Here is a 24577-nt window from a genome sequence, read left to right as displayed (position 1 = left end):
TGCATAGCATTTATAGTATGGCAATGCACAATTGCATTGTCATTGTTGGCTGAAGTACAAATGCATGCAGAATTGTTAAGATGTTATGATAACAGACACATCTTCAGTATATTTCTTTGTTGAAACAATCCTGTCTGTACCCAAAGCTAATGCTGAAGCCATTGCTGTTAGGGCGTTACGTTCTAAAATGTTTCTAACTTATGTAGAGCTCCTGTTCAATAGCTGCCTTGACTTGCACTTCAGAGATGAGTATAATCTCTGCTGCAGTCGATGATCTTTCATGGTGACTCTAAGAACTCTTTGTTCGATGTTGTAATGAAGGAGAAGCGCAGCCCTGCTAGTCCCTCCGAGGGGGCGGCCTCTTGCAGGGCGGCTGTGGGTCCTCGTCGTCCTCGGCTCTTCTCTTTGGGACCCGCCGGGTCCTCTCAGGAGAGTGGCCGGGAGCGGAGGGGCTGCTGCCCTGGGCAGAGGGAGCTGCTGCCGCCGCCGGCTCCATCTCCTCGTGGGGCCGCTCCGCTTCCCTCGCCGTGTGTGCGGCGGGGCCGTGACTGGGACCCGCACGAATGTCGGCCCCTGCCGTGCCGGGCTGCTCCTCTCTGATGGACGTCGAGGAGCTGCCGAAGAGTCCGGACCTTGATGGGAAGGTCACCTGCGGGGAGGCTGCGGGGACAGGGGCGGCCACACGGCTGTCCTCCTGCCCCCAGGCGGCAGAACCCTCCTCGTGCCCCCCAGACACGTGGGTGCCCTGCAGACGGGACGGCCTCTTGCAGGGCGGCTGTTGGTCCTGGTCGTCGTCGGCTCTTCTCTTCGGGGGCCGCCGGGTCCTCTCAGGAGAGTGGCCGGGAGTGGAGGGGCTGCTGCCCTGGGCAGAGGGAGCTGCTGCCGCCTCCGGCTCCATCTCCTCGTTTATCGGAGGAATGTCAGCCCCTGCTGTGCTGGGCTGCTCCTCTCTGCTGGATGTTGTGGTGCTGACATAGAATTCGGGCCTTGATGGGAGGGTCAGCTGTGTGGAGGCTTCGGAGCCAGGGGCGGCCACACGGCTGTCCTCCTGCCCCCAGGCTGCAGGTTCTTCCTCCTGCCCCCCCTGCAGACCTAGCAGTCTGTGGGCCTCCTGGCTGCATTGGCGCACAATGGTGTCGACCAGCTCCTGGATGAACGGCTCAGCTTCATCCCTCAGCACAGGCCATATCAGGTCTGCCAGCCGCTCAGTGTCCAGCCCGATGTCACACAGGCCATTCTGGATGAAGCTCTCTGCAGCCAGTGTTGGCCACCAGTACATGCCCAACACGGTGCTCAGCCTTTGTCGCAGCCAGGGCAGCACAGGGGCCAGGATCTCCGGGTGCAGCTGGAACAACTGTGCCCAGGTCTCAGCAAGGAGACCGCCTGCTGTAGGCTCCTCCTCGTCCTCCTCGTCCTCCTCCTCATCAGCCTCCTCACCTTCCTCTTCATCTGCCTCCTCATCCTCTTCCTCATCTGAGGATGGCAGAGGAGACATCAGAGGAGATGAAGGGTTGAAGCTGAAGGTCTCAGCAATGCCTTCCTGGAAGCAGGCAGGTACTGGTGGTGCTGGAGGCCAGATGACGAAGTTCAGGTCGTCGTCATCCCACTCGGCGACCTTGACCACTTCCATGTCCCTTCTGCAGAGCGGGCAGCTCTTGTTCTGCTTGCCCCAGCGCAGGATGCAGCCGAGGCAGAACCCATGATGGCACGGCACCACGTAGGCAATGTCCTTGCGCACATCATTGCAGATGGGACATACCCATTGCTGCTCCGCTGCCATGGTCCTTTTGCTGTGGCCCACTGTTCTTCAACAGAGCCTCAGCGGTAAATGTTGAGCACTGCAAGAGGGAAAGAGGCCGCGATCATTCTCCATCCCATGGACAGACAGAAGAAAAGCCCAGGTCCCTCAGTATGACACCTTCCCGGCCCTAAGGGGCCACCCCATGCTCCATGCCCACGGAGGTCTCTGAGGCTGCAGCCCTGGCCCTGGCAGCTCCCCAAGTCCCAGCACGCACCCAGTCTCTACCCTGGGGGACTTGTCCTCACCCAGCTCACCTCTGCTGCTATGAGTGCGCCCTGTGGGGCCCCGGCTGCCTGAGGCAGGCAGGCCAGGGAAATACAGGTGCTGGCTGTAGGGACAGGCAGCGAGAGCCGCTGCCAGCAGTGCCCAAAGCACAGCCCAGCACCCAAGACAAATGCTCGCTCCACTTCCAACCTCGCACAAGCGCTCGGCAGGAGTCCAGGCTCGAGACTGACTGGGCCAGGCTCCCTGCACCCAAAGATGAACAGTGATGGTGCTGCAGTCACAGTGCATCTGTTTGCGACATCACAGCCTGTGCCTCAGTGATGTCACTGCAGCCCTTCTGCCCCCACAGCAGTATACCCAGCAGCACTTCACATGCGTGTGTTTGTATATGCATCTGGGGTGACCACAGTGCCACTTGGATGGGCCAAGGCAAACTGTATGATTTTCAAGAGGGCCGAGTGTTGTGTTCTTCATTTTGGTCAGAACAACCCCAGGCAACCCAACGGGCATGAGGAGGAGAGGCTGGAAAGCTACCTGACGGAAAGAGACATTAGTGTGCTGACTGACAGTCAGCTGAATATGTGGTGGCAAAGAAGACTGCTGGTATCCCGGCTTGTATCAGGAATGGTGTGGTGAGTGGGACTAGGGAAGTCATCCTGCCCCTGTACTCGGCACTGGTGAAGCCTCACCTCGAGTACTGTGTTCAGTTTACGCACCTCAGTACAGAAAGGACATGGAGGTGCTGGAGCAGGTCCAAAGAAGGGCAATGACCCAGCACCCCGTATGTAATGAAAGAAGGTAAAGAATTCAAAAGCAGTATTTGTGTCCTGTGTCATACGTAGCACATAAATGAACAACATGAGAATAACAACTGCTATGTTTAAAACACATTGCTGAGCTACTTTCTGAATTACAAAATGCAATGTAAAACTGCGCAGAACACAAAGTAGCCACCGAGCCGCTCCTTGAAGTGTGAGCTGGAGATGGTGTTGTACAAAGGCCTGATTTCTGGGAAAATTCATAAGACAACAGATTTGCAGTAGCCATGCAAAGACTGAACTCTAGCCCCCAGTGCACTGTGGATCCCTGTAGTGTGTAGGATATGCTGGAGCCTGTAAGGCTTGTATGCAAAGCAAACAAAGAGAAGGAGAGACTCATTAGTCTCACTGCTGAAGCAAGGCTGCAGGGAGTTCTCTAAAGAAACACCGCTTGCGGAGGCTGATGAGGAGCTTCCAAACCGAGGTCACTGCTGGGTCCTCCTGTCTGTCCCTCTGTCAGATGGTGTTTGTGCATCACCGTGCGCTCCTCATCTCTCCTCAGCTCCCCATTTTCACAATTAGAAATCTGATGTTCAGACTTACAACACTTCATCAAACTCGCTTTCAAGTCAACAACAGATTCAAAGGTTGTTGGGACAGATGGGTAGATGAGAAGTGACAGACTCTTCATTTCCTTAGGAAACCTGGCTAAAAATACATGTTCTGAGCTCAGCTTTTTTCCACAAAGATGCACACTCTCCTCAGTGGACTCAGGTGGCGGCAGCTCTGTTCCTCTGCCCTCTGCTTCTGCTCTCCTCACCAAAACCCATCGGGCCTCCTCGTCCCCTCACAGCCTGTGCCACGGGCCTTTGCTTTGGGCCTGCGTCCTGACTTGGAGCCTGCCAGGGAGGATGATGCAGCAGCACCTTTTCACCATTTTGCCAGAAACAACAAATACATTTTCACCAACCACAAACACTGTGAGCCCCTGTGGCCTGGAGGCCTGCAGTCCAGGCAAGGGCAGTGAAGGAGGCTTGAGATGGGCTGAAGGCCTAATGTGCAGGGAGCTGCCCCAGGCAGCCTCAGTTCACGCACCCTGCTGGGACTCAGGGTTCCCAACCTTCCCGGGGCTGGCTGGTGACTCTCCTGTCAGACCTGTGCTGGCAGCAGTTTAAACGGAGCCAGTTCTCACCTGTGATGTTCAGAAATATTTTTCCAGGCCAAAATGAGCATTAAGGAGTGGAACTGTTAAAAATGATCAACATGGATATGCATGCTCTTTATATACCAGAGAGGAAGCCATCACGAGTGGTTCTATCGAGTGTGCAGTGTACTCATAAAATGTTCCAAATCTTTTTGCGTACATTTACACAAGAAAAAAAAGAAAAAAGAAAAAAGAAAGTACCTTAAATTTGTCAGCAATTATTTTTACCAGCCAAACAAATGATGGTCTGCTGTTGGATCAGACCATGTGGATAGAAGCTAGAAAAAGGAACTGTTTTGATACATGTTCAAGTGGCTCAGAGCAGGTGTAGCAGAGCTAAGTATAACTGGGCACAGATGACGGGCAACAGCAGCTTGAAAATCTGCTCACCTGCTCTTCACGAACATATTTCCATTTATTACATAGAATCGTAGAATCATGGAATCATACGGTTGGAAAGGACCTATAAGTTCATCTAGTCCAACTGTCTTCCCTTCACCACACCTACAGAAAACCACTAAACCGTATGTCCTAGCTCCCTATCCAGACACCCCTTGAACACTGCCAGGGGTGGCGACTCCACCACCTCCCTGGGCAGCCATTCCAGTGCCTGACCACTCTCTGAGAAAAAAAGTTCCTTCATATGTCCAGCATAAACATCTTCTGATACAACTTGTGGCCATCTCCTCGAGTCCTGTTTGTTGTTGAGGCCAAGCTCCTTCCCATCACAACCTCCCCTCAGGAAGTTGTAGAGTGCAATGAGGTCTCCCCTGAGCCTCCTCTTCTCCAGGCTAAACAAACCCAGCTCCCTGAGCTGCTCCTCATAAGACTTGTGCTCCAGACCCCTCACAAGTTTTGTTGCCATTCTCTGGACATGTTCCAGGGCCTCAATACCTTCCTTGTAGTGAAAAGCCCAAAACTGAACTCAGTATTCGAGATGCAGCCTCAACAGAGCTGAGTACAGAGGGATGATCACCTCTCTGCTCATGTTCAGCTGAGCATCAACCAACATCCCCAGGTCCCTTTCATCTTCACAGTCATCCAGCCACTCTGCCCCAAGCCTATAGTGCTGCATGGGGTTGTTGTGGCCAAAGTGCAGGACCCGGCAATTGGCGTTCTTGAACCTCATCCCGTTCACCTCAGCCCAGTGATTGAGCCTATCTAGATCCCTCTGAAGGGCCTCCCTACCTTCAGGCAGATCAACACCAGCTGCCAATGTGGTGTCATCTGCAAACTTACTTAGCGTGCACTCAGTTCCCTTACCTAGGTCATCAATGAAGATGTTAAACAAGATGGGCCCTAGAACCGACCCCTGGGGGACACCACTTGCAACAGGTCGCCAGCAGGACTTAACTCCGTTAACCACTACCCTCTGGGCACAACCCTCCAGCCAGTTCCTTACCCAGAGAAGGCTATACCTGTCTAGGCCACAGGCAGACAGTTTCCTCAGGAGGATACTGTGAGAAACCGTGTCAAAGGCTTTGCTGAAGTCTAGGTAGACTACATCAACTGCCTTACCCTCATCTACCAGCCTGGTTACCCAATCGTAGAAGGAGATGAGATTGGTTAAGCATGACCTGCCTATCATGAATCCATGCTGGCTAGGCCTTATGCCCTGGGTGCCATACTTCCAGGAGCTGAGGATCAGGCCTCCCATCTTCTAAACATCCATGGCTCAGAATAATTCTGTGGTTTTGCTTTTCTCAGTGCAGTGCCAGGAGCCGCTGCCTGTCAGGAAAATGACAGCCTCCCAGTCCCAAGCAAGACCATCCAGGATGTCACCCAGAAGCAGGGGATGAGCCCAGGAGATGCTGGATCACTATCACAGAGCTCAACCTTGTTGCATCTTCAGCATCCCCCAGGGCCTGCACAGGGACCAGTGTGTGCCATGAAATTCCAGCGATGTCACCCCTGCTGAGATGACTCCCAATTCCCACATGAAGGCTCTGTCCATTTCTGGTCCTTGCCATACTTTTAAGGATCACATCAAATATCCAGGCTCTACAAGAGAACCTTGTGACTGAAACAAGGTTTTCTTGAACTATTCAAATATTTCACAGAAAATAATGTACGAGAACAATCTGATCAGAATTATCCATCACTCAGTGTGAGATTCCAGTGCAATATCACTGCTGCATTGCATATATTTTTATTGTCTGTTTGGTTAATGAGTGTTGCAGTTGTAGTGATGAGGTTACTGGTAATACCAAACAGATTTTCAGAATGATGAGAAGATAATTAGATGATATCTTGAGGGTGATTTCTGTTGAAGACACAGTAACTATGTCACAGACTAAATAAATGTGGATAAGGAAGAAAGCAGTGCTCCTTAGCCAAAGACACAATGATTCCCAAGTTACCGGGAAATACGTTTCATTGTGGTGAATGATGTGGCGACTGATGCTTGGCTCAAGCTGGCCCAGCTGTTGTGAGGCAAGACTCAGCGATGCTCAGAGGAACCTGATGATCTCCAAAGGTCCCACCCGACCCCTACGATTCTGTCATTCTGTGACCTGATGTTTGCTGCAGCTACAATACCAGCTTCAGCACAAACCGTGAGGTTTTGACAAGCCCAAGTGATTGTACTGCACGCCCAGAAAGCTCCTGGATTCCAAGGGCTCTGCTTGTCCAGCTCCTGTCACCTATGAGTGACCAGCAACAAAAGCCTGGCAGCACAGCACTAACAGGGATGCTCACTACAAAATCAAACCTTTCCTTTCTAAATCATCCTTCATGACGTTTCGTGGTTACAGTAAGGAACCTGGTGCTGCCGCATGGATTTGTGGCTCCAAATGGGGAAAAGCAGCCACATAGCCTTGAATGAACACACTTCAGTGGATGCCCACCCCTCCTGGGGACACATCAGGCACATCCTCCCCTTCTTCTCTCCTCTCCTGGATTCAGAGAAGACCACGTAACTCACTGTGTGCCAGAGGTGACAATCTCAAGTGAATACGCAGCTGCTGGTGTCCCACTGCTCTCATAAAGTGCTGGCAACCCCCATACATCCACACCAACAGATGTACAACTCTGAGGTGTGTCCTTGACTTCCAGTAACCAGGCTTTGTGTCAAACCATGAGTAACAGGTGCTTACTCTCAATATAATGCCACTTCACAGAGGACTCTCTAGCTATATAACGGGTGCATCATTCCAAGCAACCACATACATGAGAGCAAGAAGAGGTCTTCTGGATTTCTTTGGGAAACCAACTGGAAGAACAATGGTTAAAGGTTGAAAAGCTTTATCTTGCGAACCACGTCCACTTTACGGACAGAGTGTACTGCAAAATATATACTGCCATAGAATATTCAACTTTTCATATATGAAAACAACAGACAATAGACTTTAATATATTCAGAGATATTTATTTGCAATGCATTGAAATAATAATTTGTATATATTATAGCAATGTATAGCAATATATTATATGCAAGACATAATTGCATAGCATTTATAGTATGGCAATGCACTATAGCATTGTCATTGTTGGCTGAAGTACAAATGCATGCAGAATTGTTAAGATGTTATGAAAACAGACACATCTTCAGTATATTTCTTTGTTGAAACAATCCTGTCTGTACCCAAAGCTAATGCTGAAGCCATTGCTGTTAGGGTGTTACGTTCTAAAATGTTTCTTAGTTATGTAGTGCTCCTGTTCATTAGATGACGTGGCTTGCAATTCAGAGATGAGTATAATCTCTGTTGCAGTCGATGATCTTTCATGGTACCTCTAAGAACTCTGTTTGATGTACTAATGGAGGAGAAGCGCAGCCCTGCTAGTCCCTCCGAGGGGGCGGCCTCTTGCAGGGCGGCTGTGGGTCCTCGTCGTCCTCGGCTCTTCTCTTTGGGACCCGCGGGGCCGTCCCAGGAGAGTGGCCGGGAGCGGAGGGGCTGCTGCCCTGGGCAGAGGGAGCTGCTGCCGCCGCCGGCTCCATCTCCTCGTGGGGCCGCTCCGCTTCCCTCGCCGTGTGTGCGGCGGGGCCGTGACTGGGACCCGCACGAATGTCGGCCCCTGCCGTGCCGGGCTGCTCCTCTCTGATGGACGTCGAGGGGCTGCCGAAGAGTCCGGACCTTGATGGGAAGGTCACCTGCGGGGAGGCTGCGGGGCCAGGGGCGGCCACACGGCTGTCCTCCTGCCCCCAGGATGCAGGACCCTCCTCGTGCCCCCCAGACACGTGGTCGCCCTGCAGACGGGGCGGCCTCTTGCAGGGCGGCTGTGGGTCCTCGTCGTCGTCGGCTCTTCTCTTCGGGGGCCGCCGGGTCCTCTCAGGAGAGTGGCCGGGAGTGGAGGGGCTGCTGCCCTGGGCAGAGGGAGCAGCTGCCGCCGCTGGCTCCATCTCCTCGTTTATCGCTGGAATGTCAGCCCCTGCTGTGCTGGGCTGCTCCTCTCTAATGGATTTTGCGGTGCTGCCATAGAGTCCGGACCTTGATGGGAAGGTCACCTGTGGGGAGGCTTCCGGGCCAGGGGCGGCCACACGGCTGTCCTCCTGCCCCCAGGCTGCAGGCTCTTCCTCCTGCCCCCCAGACACGTGGGCGCCCTGCAGACCCAGCAGTCTGTGGGCCTCCTGGCTGCATTGGCGCACGATGGTGTCGACCAGCTCCTGGATGAATGGCTCAGCTTCATCCCTCAGCACAGGCCATATCAGGTCTGCCAGCCGCTCAGTGTCCAGCCCGATGTCACACAGGCCGTTCTGGATGAAGCTCTCTGCAGCCAGTGTTGGCCACCAGTACATGCCCAACACGGTGCTCAGCCTTTGGCGCAGCCAGGGCAGCACAGGGGCCAGGATCTCCGGGTGCAGCTGGAACAACTGTGCCCAGGTCTCAGCAAGGAGACCACCTGCTGTAGGCTCCTCCTCGTCCTCCTCGTCCTCCTCCTCATCAGCCTCCTCACCTTCCTCTTCATCTGCCTCCTCATCCTCTTCCTCATCTGAGAATGGCAGAGGAGACATCAGAGGAGATGACGAAGGGCTGAAGCCGAAGGTCCGAGCAATGCCCTCCTGGAAGCAGGCAGGTACTGGTGGTGCTGGAGGCCGGATGACGAAGTTCAGGTCGTCGTCATCCCACTCGGTGACCTTGACCACTTCCATGTCCCTTCTGCAGAGCGGGCAGCTCTTGTTCTGCTTGCCCCAGCGCAGGATGCAGCCGAGGCAGAACCCATGATGGCACGGCACTGTGTAGGCAATGTCCTTGCGCACATCATTGCAGATGGGACATACCCATTGCTGCTCCGCTGCCATGGTCCTTTTGCTGTGGCCCACTGTTGTTCACCAGAGCCTCAGCCGTGAATGTTGAGCACTGCAAGAGGGAAAGAGGTTGCGATCATTCTCCATCCCATGAACAGACAGAAGAAAAGCCCAGGTCCCTCAGTATGACACCTTCCCGGCCCTAAGGGGCCACCCCATGCTCCATGCCCACGGAGGTCTCTCAGACTGCAGCCCTGGCCCTGGCAGCTCCCCAAGTCCCAGCACGCACCCAGTCTCTACCCTGGGGGACGTGTCCCCACCCCGCTCACCTCTGCTGCTATGAGTGCACCCTGTGGGGCCCCGGCTGCCTGAGGCAGGCAGGCCAGGGAAATACAGGTGCTGGCTGTAGGGACAGGCAGCGAGAGCCGCTGCCATCAGTGCCCAAAGCACAGCCCAGCACCCAAGACAAATGCTCGCTCCACTTCCAACCTCGCACAAGCGCTCGGCAGGAGTCCAGGCTCGAGACTGACTGGGCCAGGCTCCCTGCACCCAAAGATGAACAGTGATGGTGCTGCAGTCACAGTGCATCTCTCTCTGACATCACAGCCTGTGGCTCAGTGATGTCACTGCAGTTCTTCTGCCCCCACAGCAGTAGCCTCAGCAGCACCTCACATGCGTGTGTTTGTATTTGCATCTGAGGTGACCACAGTGCCACTTCCAGGCACTGCCCCTCCATATCAGCGTCCTCGTGGGGAAGCTGGCTGCCCATGATTTGGATGAGTTTACTCTCTTCTGGTTGAAACACTGGCTGGATGGCCAGGCTTAATGAGTTGTGGTCAATGGAGTTACATCCAGTTTGTGATGAAGACCTGAACTTCATAAATTAACAACATGATTATAACAACTGCTATGTTTAAAACACATTGCTTAGCTACTTTCTGAAATATAAAATGCAATGTAAAACTGCACAGAACAAAAAGTAGCCACCGAGCTTGTTTAAATCGGCCTGCTGAAAATGCTACAGAGTTTAGACAGAATCCCTCTTGATGAACTCAGATGTCTTCGGAAACCTAAAGATACAGTATATGTGATAGGATAGTCAGATCTGTAACTCCAGCAGATTTTCTGATGGGCAGAGTGAAATGATGGCCTTTGAGATAGTTGGAAACTAAGAGATAATTAAAAAGCAAGATATCAGGTTTTCTTCTACTCGAACTAATTGGAAGAATAACAAAATAAAGAAACAGACTAAACAAAAAACAATCTCAAAATGCAGTTATGCACTACCAACACCTGATAACAGTAACTGTGTTTCATAGACCAGTGAAATGGCCAGCAGTCATTTATAAGCAAAGTTCAGTTTCAGAATAAGATGCCGGATATGTCTTGAGGCAGGGACTGAAGTACGACCATCTGTAGTAACCCGGCAGGATTACACTTTTCCTACGTGGCCATATTTTGTGCTTCAAAATCCAAGTCAAATTAATTGTCTAGCTTTTGTAGTGGCAAAGTTATCTGGTCAGTGAAGACGAATGGGAGTGGTTCTTTATTACAGTGATGGATTTTCTCATCCAGCCTTCTACTGCGACTTATCCTGCAGTCCCCCAACTCCACCTAACAACAAGTATAAAACAATATGTTGTCACAGGACACTGGTACTGTCTTTGGAAGAAGTGAAACTTTGAGTATACACAGCAATGTTCCAGCTATATGGTTTAAGATACCAGCCAGATGTGTGCAGCGGGCCATGGTGATGCACACGACTGAGTCAAAACAAAATGAAAATAGAAGTATTTAGTGGGAAACCAACTGGGAATCTCTTCTTCCTTCAAAATGTGGCTGTTGCTCTTTGATTACAATTGCCCAAGGCCCATTCCATCTGGTCCGTAGATTAGAATGTCATTGCCTCAGTAAAAAATGAGTCATTGCTGCAGATGTATTGGTACTTTGCTGGAGTTTTTCTGCACGTAATATCATCTGCCTATAGGATGCAACCAGGATGGTATACAGCAGCAGCAGCAGGACTTTAAGGCAGCTGATATCTTAATGTAACTATAGGTATGTAGTACATAACAACAGGGAAACAGCACAAAAGCCCTGGTTTCCTACCTTGTCTCTTATCCAGTTGTACAACAAATGGAGAGAATACAAATTTATTTACTTTCATTAAACAATGAGCATTAATCTCTGCTGAAAGCAAATTACCTGTGTGAGAATCTGGTGGCTGTAAATCATCCACTCTGAAGTTCTGTTGGTGGCAGTGTCAACACCTGCCTGTGGAGGCTTGATGTTACCAGCAGGATGGATGCCAGCTTCCACCATCCAAATGGGTACTGCCTCCAGCTTCAGGATGAATGACCTTAGTCTGGACCAGCAGGACTTTATAAGAACAGAATCCCCTACCAGTGATTAAAATGATATCCTCAGAGTAGCCCTCACTGTCATATTCAATAAAAACAAATAGTTTATCAAACACAGAAGTTGCCATGGATTTTTATGCATTGGGTTTTGTGCTGCTGAGTGAAGGGATTGATCCCAGCCTGGGGCACTGTCCTTGTTCTCTCATTCAAAGCAGACCTAAGGGATACCCAACCCAGCTGGTGCTGGCAGTGGGACAGAATGGGGCTCCTCTTAAAGCTTGGAGCCAGGACTGCTCATTCTAATGCCTCAGTGGCACCTGCATTTACTGAATCCAAATAGGTTGGGAGTAGGCGCAGAGCCTCCTGAAATGTCTCTGCTAAAGGAACAACCTCCCGACAAGATTACCACAGAGAAATGTAATGGGTTTCTGCGACTGTTCAAAAGCTGTGAATATCTCCATTCATTCCCTTGGAAAAAAGGTTAATAAACTCCGAGAATTGGGGAATATTTCTGTGTAATAGTCCAGCCACAGGAAGAGAGGGCATGGCACAAAAGCAGTGATTTTTTTTGCTGTAGAAATATGCTGGGCACGCTCCTGAATTTTGATCTAGGGAGGGTGAAGCTCATATTGTGTTCTGCTTACTGAATAGAATAGGAAAAGTGGATGGAAGGGATTATTCTCACATAGAGTGCCTCTGAATTACCCAACCAAAAACTCTGTCAGTGTAATTCAGACCTCTCTCCACACCAGTGGAGCAGGCACTGACTGCAGACATGAATGCCCCATGGGCTTGCACCTTTGGGCAGAGCTGAAAATGAGGGCAAAAGAATCCATCATGAACTTTTCCTGCTACCACAAACACAGAATTTCTCCGGTTAGCTTCAATGGCTGCAATACACCCTGTTATTACACAGGACACGGGCCAGAGTGGAATGGAGAGGGACGTAGAAATGGAAGGGATGCTGCAGATGCTGGGCCCATGAGTTGGAGAGCACAAGTAAAGAAACACCAACTGGAAAACCCACCAGAGATTTCAGCAAGCATGGGAAGCCCTAGGCAAGGAAACAGCACTTTCTGCAGCTCAGTCCTGTGGGAGAGATAGGCCTGCAGAGAGAGAAAAGTTGGATGTGTGGAAACCAGTAAGGCTGGAGCTCCTATCCCACAGTTTGATCTGGAGAGACACCCCAAGGGACCAAGAACAAGGGCTCTATCCACTGTAAATCATGTTTGGTGCTCAGGTGCTGCAGAATTAAAACAGAGTTCAATCTCCCTTGGCCAGAAGCATGGAGAGATTTGCAGTCTGGGGTTTTCTCATCAGCAGCACAAAAGCTTAAGGTTTCTGTGCTAAAAGATGCTCCCTCCAGCCTCCCACTCTTGCCACAGCTATATCAATAAGGTGTATAAAGGTAGGTGTGGGGGACAGACGGAGCTTATCCTTCATGCTACCATCAAGTAAAGAAACTCTCCCTGCCTTCACAGAGTGCTGATGTAGAATGTACTGGAGATGCAGGATAGGGTCACCCAGCTCAGACATATGGGGATTATCTGCAGACCATATGGCTAGAATTAGCTTTCAGGCTGTGAATTTGAATAGAAGACCAGCTGGTGGCTGGGAATAGGACTCTTTTCACAGCTTCCATGGAGGTATCAGAAGGTCCAACTCATAACTACATATCACGTGATGAAAGCAGTGACTTCAGTCCTGTTCCCAGAGGAACGATCATGGCAGAAACACAGCAACACAGACAAGTTAGCTGAGGTGAGGACTTGGGGACAAGTTGTACTGAATAGAAAAGAAGAATAATTCTCTGTCCTTGAACAATACTTACATATGTACAATCATAGAGCATTGCCAAGTGGTAGAAAAGCATCCCTCCTTTACTGTTTCTGCCATGTACTCTAGCTAAGAAGAGAACTTATCCAGTTAAGCATGTGACTTTTCTAATGTTATAGATATGTCCCTGAATCATGGTCTGGGATGAGGCACGCACTTGTCTTCACAATTAATTTGCGTAGTAATTTTAGGTGATAAATCCCATGTCAAGCATTACAGTTGTGGGGCAGCCTTTCGAACACTGACTTCTTTTCACACAAACCATCCAGCAATCGTAAGAAACCCAAGGACGTATTGCAGCCTCCTCCAAGCAGTTTTCTGGAAAAGGTAATAGTCATTTTATTTGACTACAGTATGTGATACAGAGGATGCTCAAAATCAGCCCTCTATCCTCTCATTTTTCATTGCACTTATCCTACTACCTACTTCTATTGATCTGACATGCAAAAACTAGGAGACCTAAAAAGGAAGTACCTGGTACATTTGAGAGCACGGCAGGTGTGATCTACCTTGAGGGCAATCAGCAGCCACAGCCAAAAACTAGGACATGCATGTTTGCCAGGAGGGATAGCAGAACGGATCTGCATCCAAAGTAAAGCCTGATAATGGGATAAGCACACAATATGTCGCTGCTGTCTGCAGTGCTTCTTCTAAGGGCAGCTGTCAAAAAGCACCATCTCAAATTTCCAGACCAATTTCTCAGATAACGTCCCAAAAATTGCTGAGGCGAGAAGGGAATCCACTTCTATGAGTACACAGATCTTCTGTGAGAGGGTCTTATCTTAGAAGTGACCTCCGTGCTGGCAGCCCGGAACGCAGGGCCATGGCTGCCGTTTCCAGCCGAGCCGGGCGGCGGCGGCCGCGGGCCGTTCCTCGTTTCCCTCCGGGTTCCCGACGGCATGGCGGGGGCGGGGAAGGTGTTCGCCACGCTGAGGAATCACTGGAAGAAAACTACGTTCGGTGTGTGCTTGCTGAGCTGGGGGGGGAACTGGTTGTACGGGAAGCACTGGTAAGTGCCGCTTGGGGCGGAGGGCTGAGGGGCGGGCGGCTCTGCGTCCTGTTCGTTGTCGGGCCGGGTGTGTAGCAGAACTGCTCTGTGTGCGCAGAATAGGATCATAGGATTACTCAGATTGGAAAAGATCTTTATAATTGACCTAAACTTCCCCTGATGCAACTTGAGGCTATTTCCCCTTGTCGTGTCATATGTCACCAGTGAGAAGAGACCAGCCTCACTCAAATACCTTTTCAGTATTTGAAGAGAGCAATAAGGTCTCCCCTCAGCCTCCCCTTCCCCAGACTAAACAGCCCCAGTTCCTTCAGTCACTCCTTATAGGGCATATTCTCAAAGCCCTTCACGAGCCTCGTTTCCCTTCTCTGGAGCTGCTCCAGCACCTCCATGTCCTTTCTGTGCTGAAGTGCCCAAAACTGAACACAGTACTCGAGGTGAGGCCTCACCAATGTCAAATACAGGAGCAGGATGACTTCCCTAGTCCTGCTCACCACACCATTCCTGATACAAGCCAGGGTGCCACTGGCCTTGGCCACCTGGGCACACTGCTGGCTCATATTCAGCTGGCTGTCCATCAGTACAGAAGGTCTTCTCACCTGGCTGCGCATCAACAGGGGTAGGCTAGGGGCTCTCTTTGTAGTTTCTGTTTTGCTTCCAAATGTGATAGTGGATTTTGCATTTCTTTTCATATGTCAGTCAGCCCCGATTCTTTTGTTTCTATACCAGTTACACTTGGACAGATCAAGGAGAGAGCCATACATGGGCTGTGTTGGCTCTGTGTCTTGCTGTTAGTAGCATCACAGGTTAAATTACTATGCACCAGACATACTACTAGACTTATATTTGCCCTCGTAGAACAGATTAAAGGTTTAGTGAAGTCTTGTGCTTCATTTTCAGGCATTGCAGGAATTTCTGATGAAAGGGCTTGCTTTAGCACAGCATTGGTTCAGATTAGCCTCTGACTTCCTGGAATTAGCTGTCTGAGGTGTTGCTCATTTATTTGGAGCTGAACCCTCCTGCATCCTTCTTCTTGGCTTTTCCATCCTCATGAAATTTCTGAGAAGTTCATTTGATATTCTGACTTATCAAGGTTCATTCTTCTTTTGGATGCAGAGGCTATGATGCCTGCATTAAGTGGAGCTGCTACTATCTGCCCTGCAAATAAATGGCAACTCTTCTGTAGTCAGTCTCAGGCTGCTCATAAAGACACAAGAACTCTGAAGCACTTGCTTAAGACTTTGGGGAATGCTGCATAGACAGATCGGGGATATGGAGAATGTTACCTTCTCCAGACTCATCCTCTGTGCATCTTCCCTGCACTTAAATAGAATATCCCAATTTGAGAAAGAGCCATGAGGAGCATTAAGTCCAACTGCTGGCTCCACACAGGACCAGCCAAAACTCAGACCCTTTGTTGTCCCCCTCCAGCATAATGTGGGCTGTGCTGGGGGTCTGATGTTGATGCCATTGTGTTTCATCGGCTGTAAAGGAGAGAGGGACACTGCAGTGAAAGGATTCTTCTCTGAATTAGTCTAAAGGTTGTTGATGGCTTGTAAAGGCCAAGGAATTTCTTAGCCTGGTCTTGCGTGGTGCTTTTTTCTTGTAGCATTTAGTTTCTGGATCAATGTGTTAGCCTTTCATCTTTGGAGGTGTTTGTTCAAATACTGACTGGTTTAACAGGAAGGGGCTTTTGAATGAACTAGAAGAGCAAAGAGTGCAGATTCCCCCTCAACCATTTGTGATTCAGATGAACTGTATGTGTAGTATAATGGGCAATGCCTCTTCAAAATTGACATTAATCAGGAGATAGGAAAAACTTTTCATGTGTGGAGTGATAGGCATAGTGGCTGGTTGAACTACTGTTAACTAAAACCCTGTTGCTGTTTTTGGAATGCCTTGGTGAACCTTAACATTCCTTTGTTTCTCACAAAAGAGAATCTAAAATTGGTTGCCTTGTATTTGGGATAGCAAATACCCTTACAATATTGGAGAAATAAATTGAATACTCAGTACTGTCATATATGAGGTTATCACTCTTTAATATCACTCGATTACATGAATTATCATCATTTTAATCAATAGTATATCATAGAATCACAAGGTTGGAAATGACCTACAAGATCATCTAGTCCAACCGTCCTCCCTTTACCATACCTACAGAAAAACTACTAAACCATATCTCCTAGCTCCCTATCCAGACGCCTCTTGAACACTGCCAGGGATGGCGACTACACTACCACCCTGGGCAGGCAGAGATAGTGGTATATCATACTACAGGTGTGAGGGGCACTGAATTTTATATGCTAGATCAAACCATGGAGGGTGTGCAGATTGTCAGAGACATGTTTGTACTCAGTGCCTCGCTTCTATTTAACATATCCAGACAAGACTGATTACAGAGAAGTAATCAACTTGCCTTTTAAAAACCTCTTTTCTCACTTAATAGGATGGAAAAAGGGTACACAGCTTAATTCTGGCTGTGTTTCTGAGCAGTAGCTACTGATGCCTGTTGACTTCATGAGCTCAGGGAGTCATAGTATAAAATTCAAATTGCTTTAAATTGTACTCATCATCTTGTCTTACTTGAAATGTTTCCATATTGATGAAGAAATAGCAAGGCAAGATATCATAGGATTGTTTTTACATGTTCACCAAATCACCTCACACCTTCCCAGTTCATATCCTGGATCTTCTCTCCTCAGTGGGGCTGTTGCTGCCCTTCCTACATCCTGAGTGGTGCAGTGAGCCATCAGAGATGGCAGGAGCAGCAGTTTTATCTCTTGCATGGTGTATGTCGGCTTGTCTCACTGCAATTTGGGCAAAGTGTTGCAGTGGTTCCACTGGGTGAGTCGTCATCATCTTGTCAGGATGGGGGCTGCTGTGTGGTGCTGAGGCGACGGACTCCTCAGATGCTCTGCTTAACTCTGTATACATTGAAGTATTGGCATTCTCCATAGAAAATGCTGGCGAAGCATCTGGGCCTTTGACCGCTTGCCAGCCATCTGAGTGCTGTTGTTATCTGTAATTTGAATGTTGGTCCCTGTGTGGTTGCCAACTGATAACTCACTTTGTCACCTTTCTGCGTGTCTCCCTGAGTGGACGATGTCATTGAAAACACAGAGTGTAAATTCTACATTCTGGGTGAAGCTGATACAAACCTAGGTTTGTCTTTCCTGTCTTTCAAAAGCCAAGGTGAAAGTAAATGTTGATATCAAGCAAAGAGGGTGCTGTGGTCTTGTTTTGGAAGCTCCCAAAAGCTGGGCACTTGCCCTGGGAGCAGACAGACTATGTAGTGCACATCTGTGCTCTTCTGGCAGGAGACATTCAGGACAACATTGGTGGCCACCAGTCCCTGTGTACAGGTTAATTGGTTACTGAAGACAAGGGCTGTGATGCAGAAGCAGGCCTGATACTGCCTTGCTGATGGATAATTGGTTTTAGCACATAGACAGGAGTGTCTTGTAGCCAGAGGACAGATGAAGCTGGGTGCTACAGAACAGGACTCATTTCAGTCTGGAGAAGAGCTGAAATGTGCTGCACACTGAGTAGCTCTGCTTCCAATTTGCTTGCCACCAGCGTGCTGTCTTCCACCTTGCTCATGTCACCAATGGCAAGCATACAGATTAGAGTCTGGAGTCTCTTTCTGACATGACTATCAGTGTCACATCTAATACTGATATTTGCTTCTTTATTTTGAAGTTTCACTGAGGTGTATTGGGTTATTTCACCTCTCTGGCCTTACTTAGTCTGTGCTCACACCTGTCTAGGTGGTAGGCCCTGCATTAATGTGGTCAGCTTACAGACTGGGGGGAGGGAGAGTTCACAGCTGTAATGCGCAAAGAGTTAAGTCTATAGTAGTTATGCTTAGAGTCAACTCTATGTCCTTGTTCTTGTATTCCCAAAATGGTAAGTACCTTCAGTACAAATAACAGGCAGTATTAACTTTTATTTTTAAAGGAAAAGCAGCTTAGATCTGGAGTGCAGTTATGTACCAGTTCAAACATAAATCACAGTGGTGCAATGTCTCATGGCTTATGTAATCTCAGCACACTGGTCTTTGTTTTCTCTTTTTCTTTACTGTAGAAAGGGTGTTTGTGTGCATATGCAGAATGTGCTTAAAAGAGTGTGTTTTATCCTTAAACGTTTGCTAAACAGGCCTTAAAGAAATGGAATGTTTTATTTTAGAGCATGTGTGAAAAGGGTACATACCTTTATCTTGAAAAAGAGCAAATTGCTCTAAACTTACTCAACCTAATGTCCACTCTCTGTTCTGTCTTATCTAATAGCGATAACCTGCTACGGAGAGCTGCGTGCCTAGAAGCCCAGGTAATACCATTTAAAATGATAAACTTAGATTAAAATCCCCCTCTTATCTTGGTTGTGCAGGGCTCCTGAGATGTTCCCAGCAGGACCTCTTTACGTGACAAGCCTTGTAATGCTGCCATCTGTGTTCCCTTGCTCCAGTGCCAAAGGGCGGGCAGGCCTGCAGCCTGAAGCTGGTGCTCCGTACCCTCCGTGCCCTGTCTCTGCTGTTGTGATGGATGGCACAGTGCCCTCACTGGGGTGTGAGGTTTCAGCCACTGCTCCAGCTACCCACACCTCCATTGCTGCAAACTGAGTTCCTCCTTGCATGTATCAGGGATGCTGTGCTGATGGCTCTGATTGCCTTGGTGGTATGATGTAGATTTTAGGAGTCTTTCTACCTCCTACAAGTTCATTTCAAACTCACTTCCCTGTGCCAGCTGTTAGGGTGTGATACTGCTCCCATCACTGCTATGTACTGGGGCCTAAGGAGAATAATGAAGACTATATTTCTCATTAAAGAGCTCTGCTTGAGGTTACCCTGCTTCATGGCTGCAGTGCATTGAATAATCCCAATTTGGGGCTGCCAGATGTTGAGGGAAAGATGTTCACAGCAACCTGATCTGAACTGTGGGACTTTTTTTGTCAAAACAGATATAAGGGAGCTCAAGTTCTATGGAACAATAACGGAAAAAGATAATAAGGTATAATGAAAAATATAATGATAAATAAAAAGCAAAAAAAACCAACAAACAAATGACTTCCATAAATCATACCTTCAGTGTGAAATGCAATTTCAGCTCAGACTATCTGTTGTTCTTTATTTTTATGTCTTCCATATTGATTTTCACTGCAGAGATCTCACGGTGACAGATGCTTTTATATGGCCAAAAATAGCAGTTTTTGCCTCAGTGTTTGACGCATGCTGACCAATTCCTGGCATTTAAAAACAAACAAAAAATAGGTAATGATGAAGTGATGTATAAGGAGAAATTTCAATACCTAAGTGTGCATGTTGTCATAACTGCTAAGGAAGGGCTGACATGAGAAGATAGTTCTGTTGTGGAAATTCTAACTTTGCTGTTTGTTAATTCCAGCCATTAAGCGATGGGATCTATTCCATTATGGCTTATTCTTGTAAATGGAAGTGCAATAGCACTGTCAGTAGAACTTCCTATAATTGCAGGGGGCAAAGCTTGGGAAAATATCCTTTGGAAGACTCCTGCATTATAAAGGAATGAACCAGAAAGCTTAGTAATCAATTCTCACTGTAATTTCTGTTCTCACTGAAGTGTCAGTGCCAAATACTGCTTGAAAACACAGCAATGTAGCAGTGAGGCATTAAATGTCTGATTTGTTCTCTGGAATAGCAGCAATCAGTAATTGTTTGAAAAATGCTGTTTGCTTTTATAGCACTGTATAAGTGCTGGGCAAAACAGAGGCAGACTCACTCCATAATAAGTCTAGTCGGGTTAAAGCAGGGAGCTTTCCCTATTATTTTTACATATGTTTTTTGAGTTCTTAAGCCTAATACAGTACCACATTGGTGATAACCCACCTTCCTGCCAAAGCATCCCCTACAGCAGCGCTTCCTGCAAGAACACATCTGAATTTAAAGATGAGTTTGTGATGACAGCCTTGGGGCGGCGGATGATGATAGAAGGCTTCCACAATAAAGAACCCATTTACAAAACTGAAAACCTCTTACACCTCCTTCTCTTGAATAAACCAGTGTCAGCTGACTTTGGACTTCACAAATGTGGGCTCTGGCTGATGTTACTGAGCTCTGGGCATGTATTAAATAGATGCTGCTTATGTGGCAAACTGGTTAGTCTGTCAAGTGGGGATAGTTTCTTGTAAAGGCACATCACATCTCTGCATTCATAAAGCATTGTTAAGCCTCATAGAATGGGTTTTTCATAATCACAAAGTAGCGAGTTTCATCCTAGAAGTCCAGAAATGCAGTGCCTGGATTTATGCATTTAACAAGGAGCTGAAAAGGATATTGCCTTTCTGAAATTATACCTTCTTATCTATTCAATAATCATTTTTAATCTCCGGCCTTAAGTTGACATCGCAAAACTTAAAAGGATGTTGCATGATTATTTTTTCTATTACCTGTCTTGAAAATCAGAATTTGCTTTGGAAGTGCCCCCATATGTAACATAAATGTCCTCATCTATTACATAAAGAAACAGTCATGCCAATACTTGTACATTTTTATGAGCCTGTTCAGGTTGTTTGGAGCAGGCAAATGTATCACATTGCGCTCTTCCGAGTAAATAATCCTTTCTAACAGCTGTGATATGTTGTATCTTTCCCAATCCTGCTCCTCTAACAACTGTGGTAAAATACAGAATCATTCTTTTACCTGTTTTGGGAGTGAAACTACAGAAAGGTTGGTTTGTTGCCATTTCTTTGACCATTTGTTTGCTCACAGCAACTTCCTTGGCGAAGTTGGAATGTTTCTATGGCAGAGGCTTCCTGAACAAAGTTGGTAAGAGAAAGTCCTTTTGAGTTCAAGCAGCTGATGATCACTAAAATCTACAGTGTTTGGTGCACCGTGTCCACCTTCTTCAAGATAAAAATTTTTATTAATTTGAGCTCCCTTACCAACATTCTTAAACCAAACTGTGATCTTTTTCTCTTGTTTAGGTTTTTGGCAACGAACTGATTCCTTCCAATATGCCTTTGAAGAAAGCAACAGTGTTCCTCAATCCAGCAGCTTGCAAAGGGTAAAATTCCCCCTCCCCTACTCTCCTATTTGTACATCTAATTGCCATTCACTATAAAAACTGGCCAATTTTTGAGCTCATTTTTGTCCCCCTCTGATGCCAAGCTGCTGCTGCTTAACTATGCCAAAGTATGTATCTCTGAAGATGTTGGGATGGTAAACAGAATTAGATGCTCAAGTTGAAAGAATGATTTCCAAATACTTCATCCTGCATTTGAGTCTTTGTCATTTCTCCACATCCCTTTGTATGTGGCGTGTTTACCTCAAATACCATAGAAAGTTGGCCTTGATTTCTTTCAGAGTTGAGGTTAGCCTCAGTGATCTGACTTCTGTAGGAACATGTCCTTTAAAGGGATGTGCCCACAAACTGGGAGGCTAAATATGGGTTCAGAGCAAGACTCCTGGAAGAGGTCAGCTGCTGCTTTTGCATACTCAGTAAAAAAAAGAGTTATCTTGGATATGATGCATGTCTGATTCTGCTCATCAGCTCGGCTTCTTCTCAGCTGCACCTCTGGGGGGGTTCAGTACAGATACCATAGGGATGGCATATCTGTTATAGAAGTGTTTGGAATTGTGTGCCTTTACACCAAACACCTATGACTAAAAAATGTCTGATGTTAATAAATCAAAGCCTCCAACTTTAAATTTAAATCTCTCATATTTCTACTTCTAAGTAATTTATAGTTAACAAATCATTCTTTTACCATGGAGTTACAAGCATTAACGTGCACAAATCCTGTACCAGAAGAAGGTCAGATAAGTTTTTCAGTAACTTTCTTTCTGGAGATCTTGTTTTGACTTTTGAAACTAATTTTGGAGGAAGCCAGATAACCTCCTGCATGTATTAAAACTGCAACAAAAAGCTGTCAGATCAGATAGGACTATGAAATATAATGCATTTGAAACAAATGACATTTAGTCTTTGGCTGGCAGGTTGAGTGACCGATAAACTGTATGCTCTGTTTTTAACTATGTTTCTTGTCATTATTCAGTTATTACTTTTCTTTTGTTTTTTTCTTTTGCCACCCGACCGATGCCTGTTTTTCCTTTTTTATTTTCTTCTAGCAAAGCCAGGAACCTTTTTGAGAAGAATGCTGCTCCAATTTTGCACCTGTCTGGCTTGGATGTAAATATAGTTACGGTGAGAACTGATAGGTTCTGTGAATAGGAATATAGTGTCTTCTTTGCTTTCTTCTCTCCATACTTGAGTGCTGGTTAGTGGTACATGGCTGTTGCTGCTGAAATGGTCAGTTCTGCTTCATCTTGCAGAATGCAGAAGCGAGGAGCTTTGATGTGCAGTGGAACTCTTCAAGTTAATCAAAAATAAGTTTGTGTTTTTACCCTTAACATTTGTCAGTGTATCTGCAGATAATTCATGGAAGCAGAACGCTGAGCTGTAAATGGCTTGACTTAGCTGAGGGGGTTTCTTTGGAAAAAGTAAACATAAATGAATTCCTGTCTCTTTGCATGTTTTTGAGGCTGTAATATATGGATTGTTTAGTACTCACTATGTCCTGCAATATATATATTTCTGTCTTGGAATATTTTTCTTAAGCTTCTGTTTAGTGTTAAGATGCTGTTTTATTAATGCCACTCTTTGATCATTGAAAACACATAGTCCAGCTTAAGAGAAAAAGAATTAGAACTAATGCTTTGTAACTTCAGATCTGGAAAGGGAGTGAAACAGAGCTATGCCACTACTGGGTCTGAAATGTCCTTGCAAAAAGCATTCATTCTGCAGAAAACAGTTTGCTACTTAGAAAGCGAGCATAGAACTTAATGCTAAACTGGTTTTTAGCAGCTTTCCTAGCCTGCTGTTGGGCAGCAGCCCTTGATATAGCTGTTTCTGTGCTTCAGGAGATGCACTCAATCACTTTGGCCTCTAAAGATGCTTTTTTCTGCAAGAGTGGTTTGTTTGTGGGTTTATTTAAATGTAAAACTGTCTGCAAATTTGATTATTGCTGGATAATCTAAATCTACTGAGTGAAAGCCTCATTAGGCCGTGTGTGTGTTTATTTTTTTACATTGTATTAGGCAAAGGACTGGTTTCTTAAGTTGAAGAAATTTAAGAGAATGTTATATAAGAGGCGTACAGTACTACGTGCTTATGTGAAGATAACTGCTAAACAAAATGGTAGATTACTCTTATTCTCTTCTGTATATTAAAAGCACACACATTTATGTATCTATCCTAGAAATAATCACCTGGGTTCTCATGTTTGAATTTCTGTTTCTTCAGACTGATTATGAAGGACAAGCAAAAAAACTGATGGAACTGATGGAAAACACAGATCTGATCATTATTGCAGGAGGAGATGGCACAGTACAAGAGGTATGGCTGCAGCTTTGTGCTGGTTTGCTGAGAATTTTAGCATGGCTGAGGGTGAGAAGATTGAGTCCACGTAACCTGGCTGCAACATCGCAATAGTTGTTACTGGAGATTTGTCCATTGCCACATCCATATATTAAGTCACTATTATCATCTTGGAAGGATAAGAAAACTCTACTGGTTTTTGTTTGCCTAAAAGCGATGATGGGAATAAGAGTCTCTGGCATAACTGTGTTCCAGAATTTTACTCCACAATGAGAAAATTATTTGGGGAGAATTGTTTCCAACTTTCTCTTTCTGTGCAATGTAACTGTAATGGTTTAATTTTCAAAGTTCATTCTCAGCCTATCTATACTTCTGAAGATGAACGGAAGTTTTCCTAAACGGGAATCAAAAAATTTAATATTTATATGGGAGCGATAGTAAGCGTGGTATGTATTTAATAAATGTCTTTTGTCAAGTCAATTAATGGCAAGAGCACACTGCCAACAGAACTGGAGAATACTCTCTTTCAAGGCGGGTTGTTTTTTACCAAAGTATTTCCTGGAATGCTAAGTACTGATTTCATCAGGCAATGGCTAAATGAAATGCAATGATTTTAAAAGAAAGTGGTTGGAATCCATCTAAACGTTTCTCCTACCTTAAAATCAATTATTGTTAATTGTGCACTGAGCCGTGCTGTTCTAGAATTTATGCAGGGCTGTCTGGGTCTATTCTATGTTAAAAGGTTTATGCTGGCATCAGTTGTGATGTCAATACATACTCATGTGCACTCAGCTCTGCTGTTTGCACCATGTTTGCTCACTGGATTTGTGTCCTTTCCCATGCAAGTAA

The 24577-nt window shown here is 46.8% G+C and overlaps 4 protein-coding genes across 4 annotated transcripts in view; 2 read left to right on the top strand and 2 right to left on the bottom strand.

Annotated features, from left to right (window-relative positions):
- Positions 1-5825, top strand: part of TMEM178B (transmembrane protein 178B) — a 229771-nt gene extending 223946 nt beyond the window's left edge. Inside the window, exon 5 of the transcript XR_014936326.1 lies at positions 5696-5825. The gene's annotated coding sequence lies outside the window, so the exon portion shown is untranslated. The remainder of the gene's footprint in view (positions 1-5695) is intronic.
- On the bottom strand, positions 192-4150 carry LOC146762435 (uncharacterized). Its single transcript, XM_085521502.1, has 2 exons — positions 1081-4150; positions 192-741 (listed from the first exon to the last, which is right to left on the bottom strand). Exons 1-2 carry the CDS (start codon positions 1778-1780, stop codon positions 338-340), a joined length of 1104 nt encoding a protein of 367 aa, XP_085377628.1. The 5' UTR covers positions 1781-4150; the 3' UTR covers positions 192-337.
- A 1514-nt stretch (positions 5826-7339) lies between the features above and the next one.
- LOC146762434 (uncharacterized) lies at positions 7340-9448 on the bottom strand. Its single transcript, XM_085521425.1, has one exon. It carries the CDS (start codon positions 9225-9227, stop codon positions 7767-7769), a length of 1461 nt encoding a protein of 486 aa, XP_085377551.1. The 5' UTR covers positions 9228-9448; the 3' UTR covers positions 7340-7766.
- Positions 9449-14254: 4806 nt separating this feature from the next.
- The window catches only part of AGK (acylglycerol kinase), a 28505-nt gene continuing 18182 nt past the window's right edge, over positions 14255-24577 (top strand). The window contains exons 1-5 of the mRNA XM_015866723.3: positions 14255-14378; positions 18665-18704; positions 21336-21415; positions 22480-22555; positions 23654-23746. Of these exons, the coding sequence (XP_015722209.2) occupies positions 14269-14378; positions 18665-18704; positions 21336-21415; positions 22480-22555; positions 23654-23746 (399 nt within the window). The 5' untranslated portion in view covers positions 14255-14268. The remainder of the gene's footprint in view (positions 14379-18664; positions 18705-21335; positions 21416-22479; positions 22556-23653; positions 23747-24577) is intronic.

The sequence above is a fragment of the Coturnix japonica genome, chromosome 1 (assembly GCF_054131305.1).
Source record: "Coturnix japonica strain WE chromosome 1, WE-NBRP24, whole genome shotgun sequence".
NCBI classification, from domain to species: Eukaryota; Metazoa; Chordata; class Aves; order Galliformes; family Phasianidae; genus Coturnix; species Coturnix japonica.
Note: the sequence above shows the minus strand (reverse complement) of the source record. Positions and strands in the feature narration are given on the sequence as shown.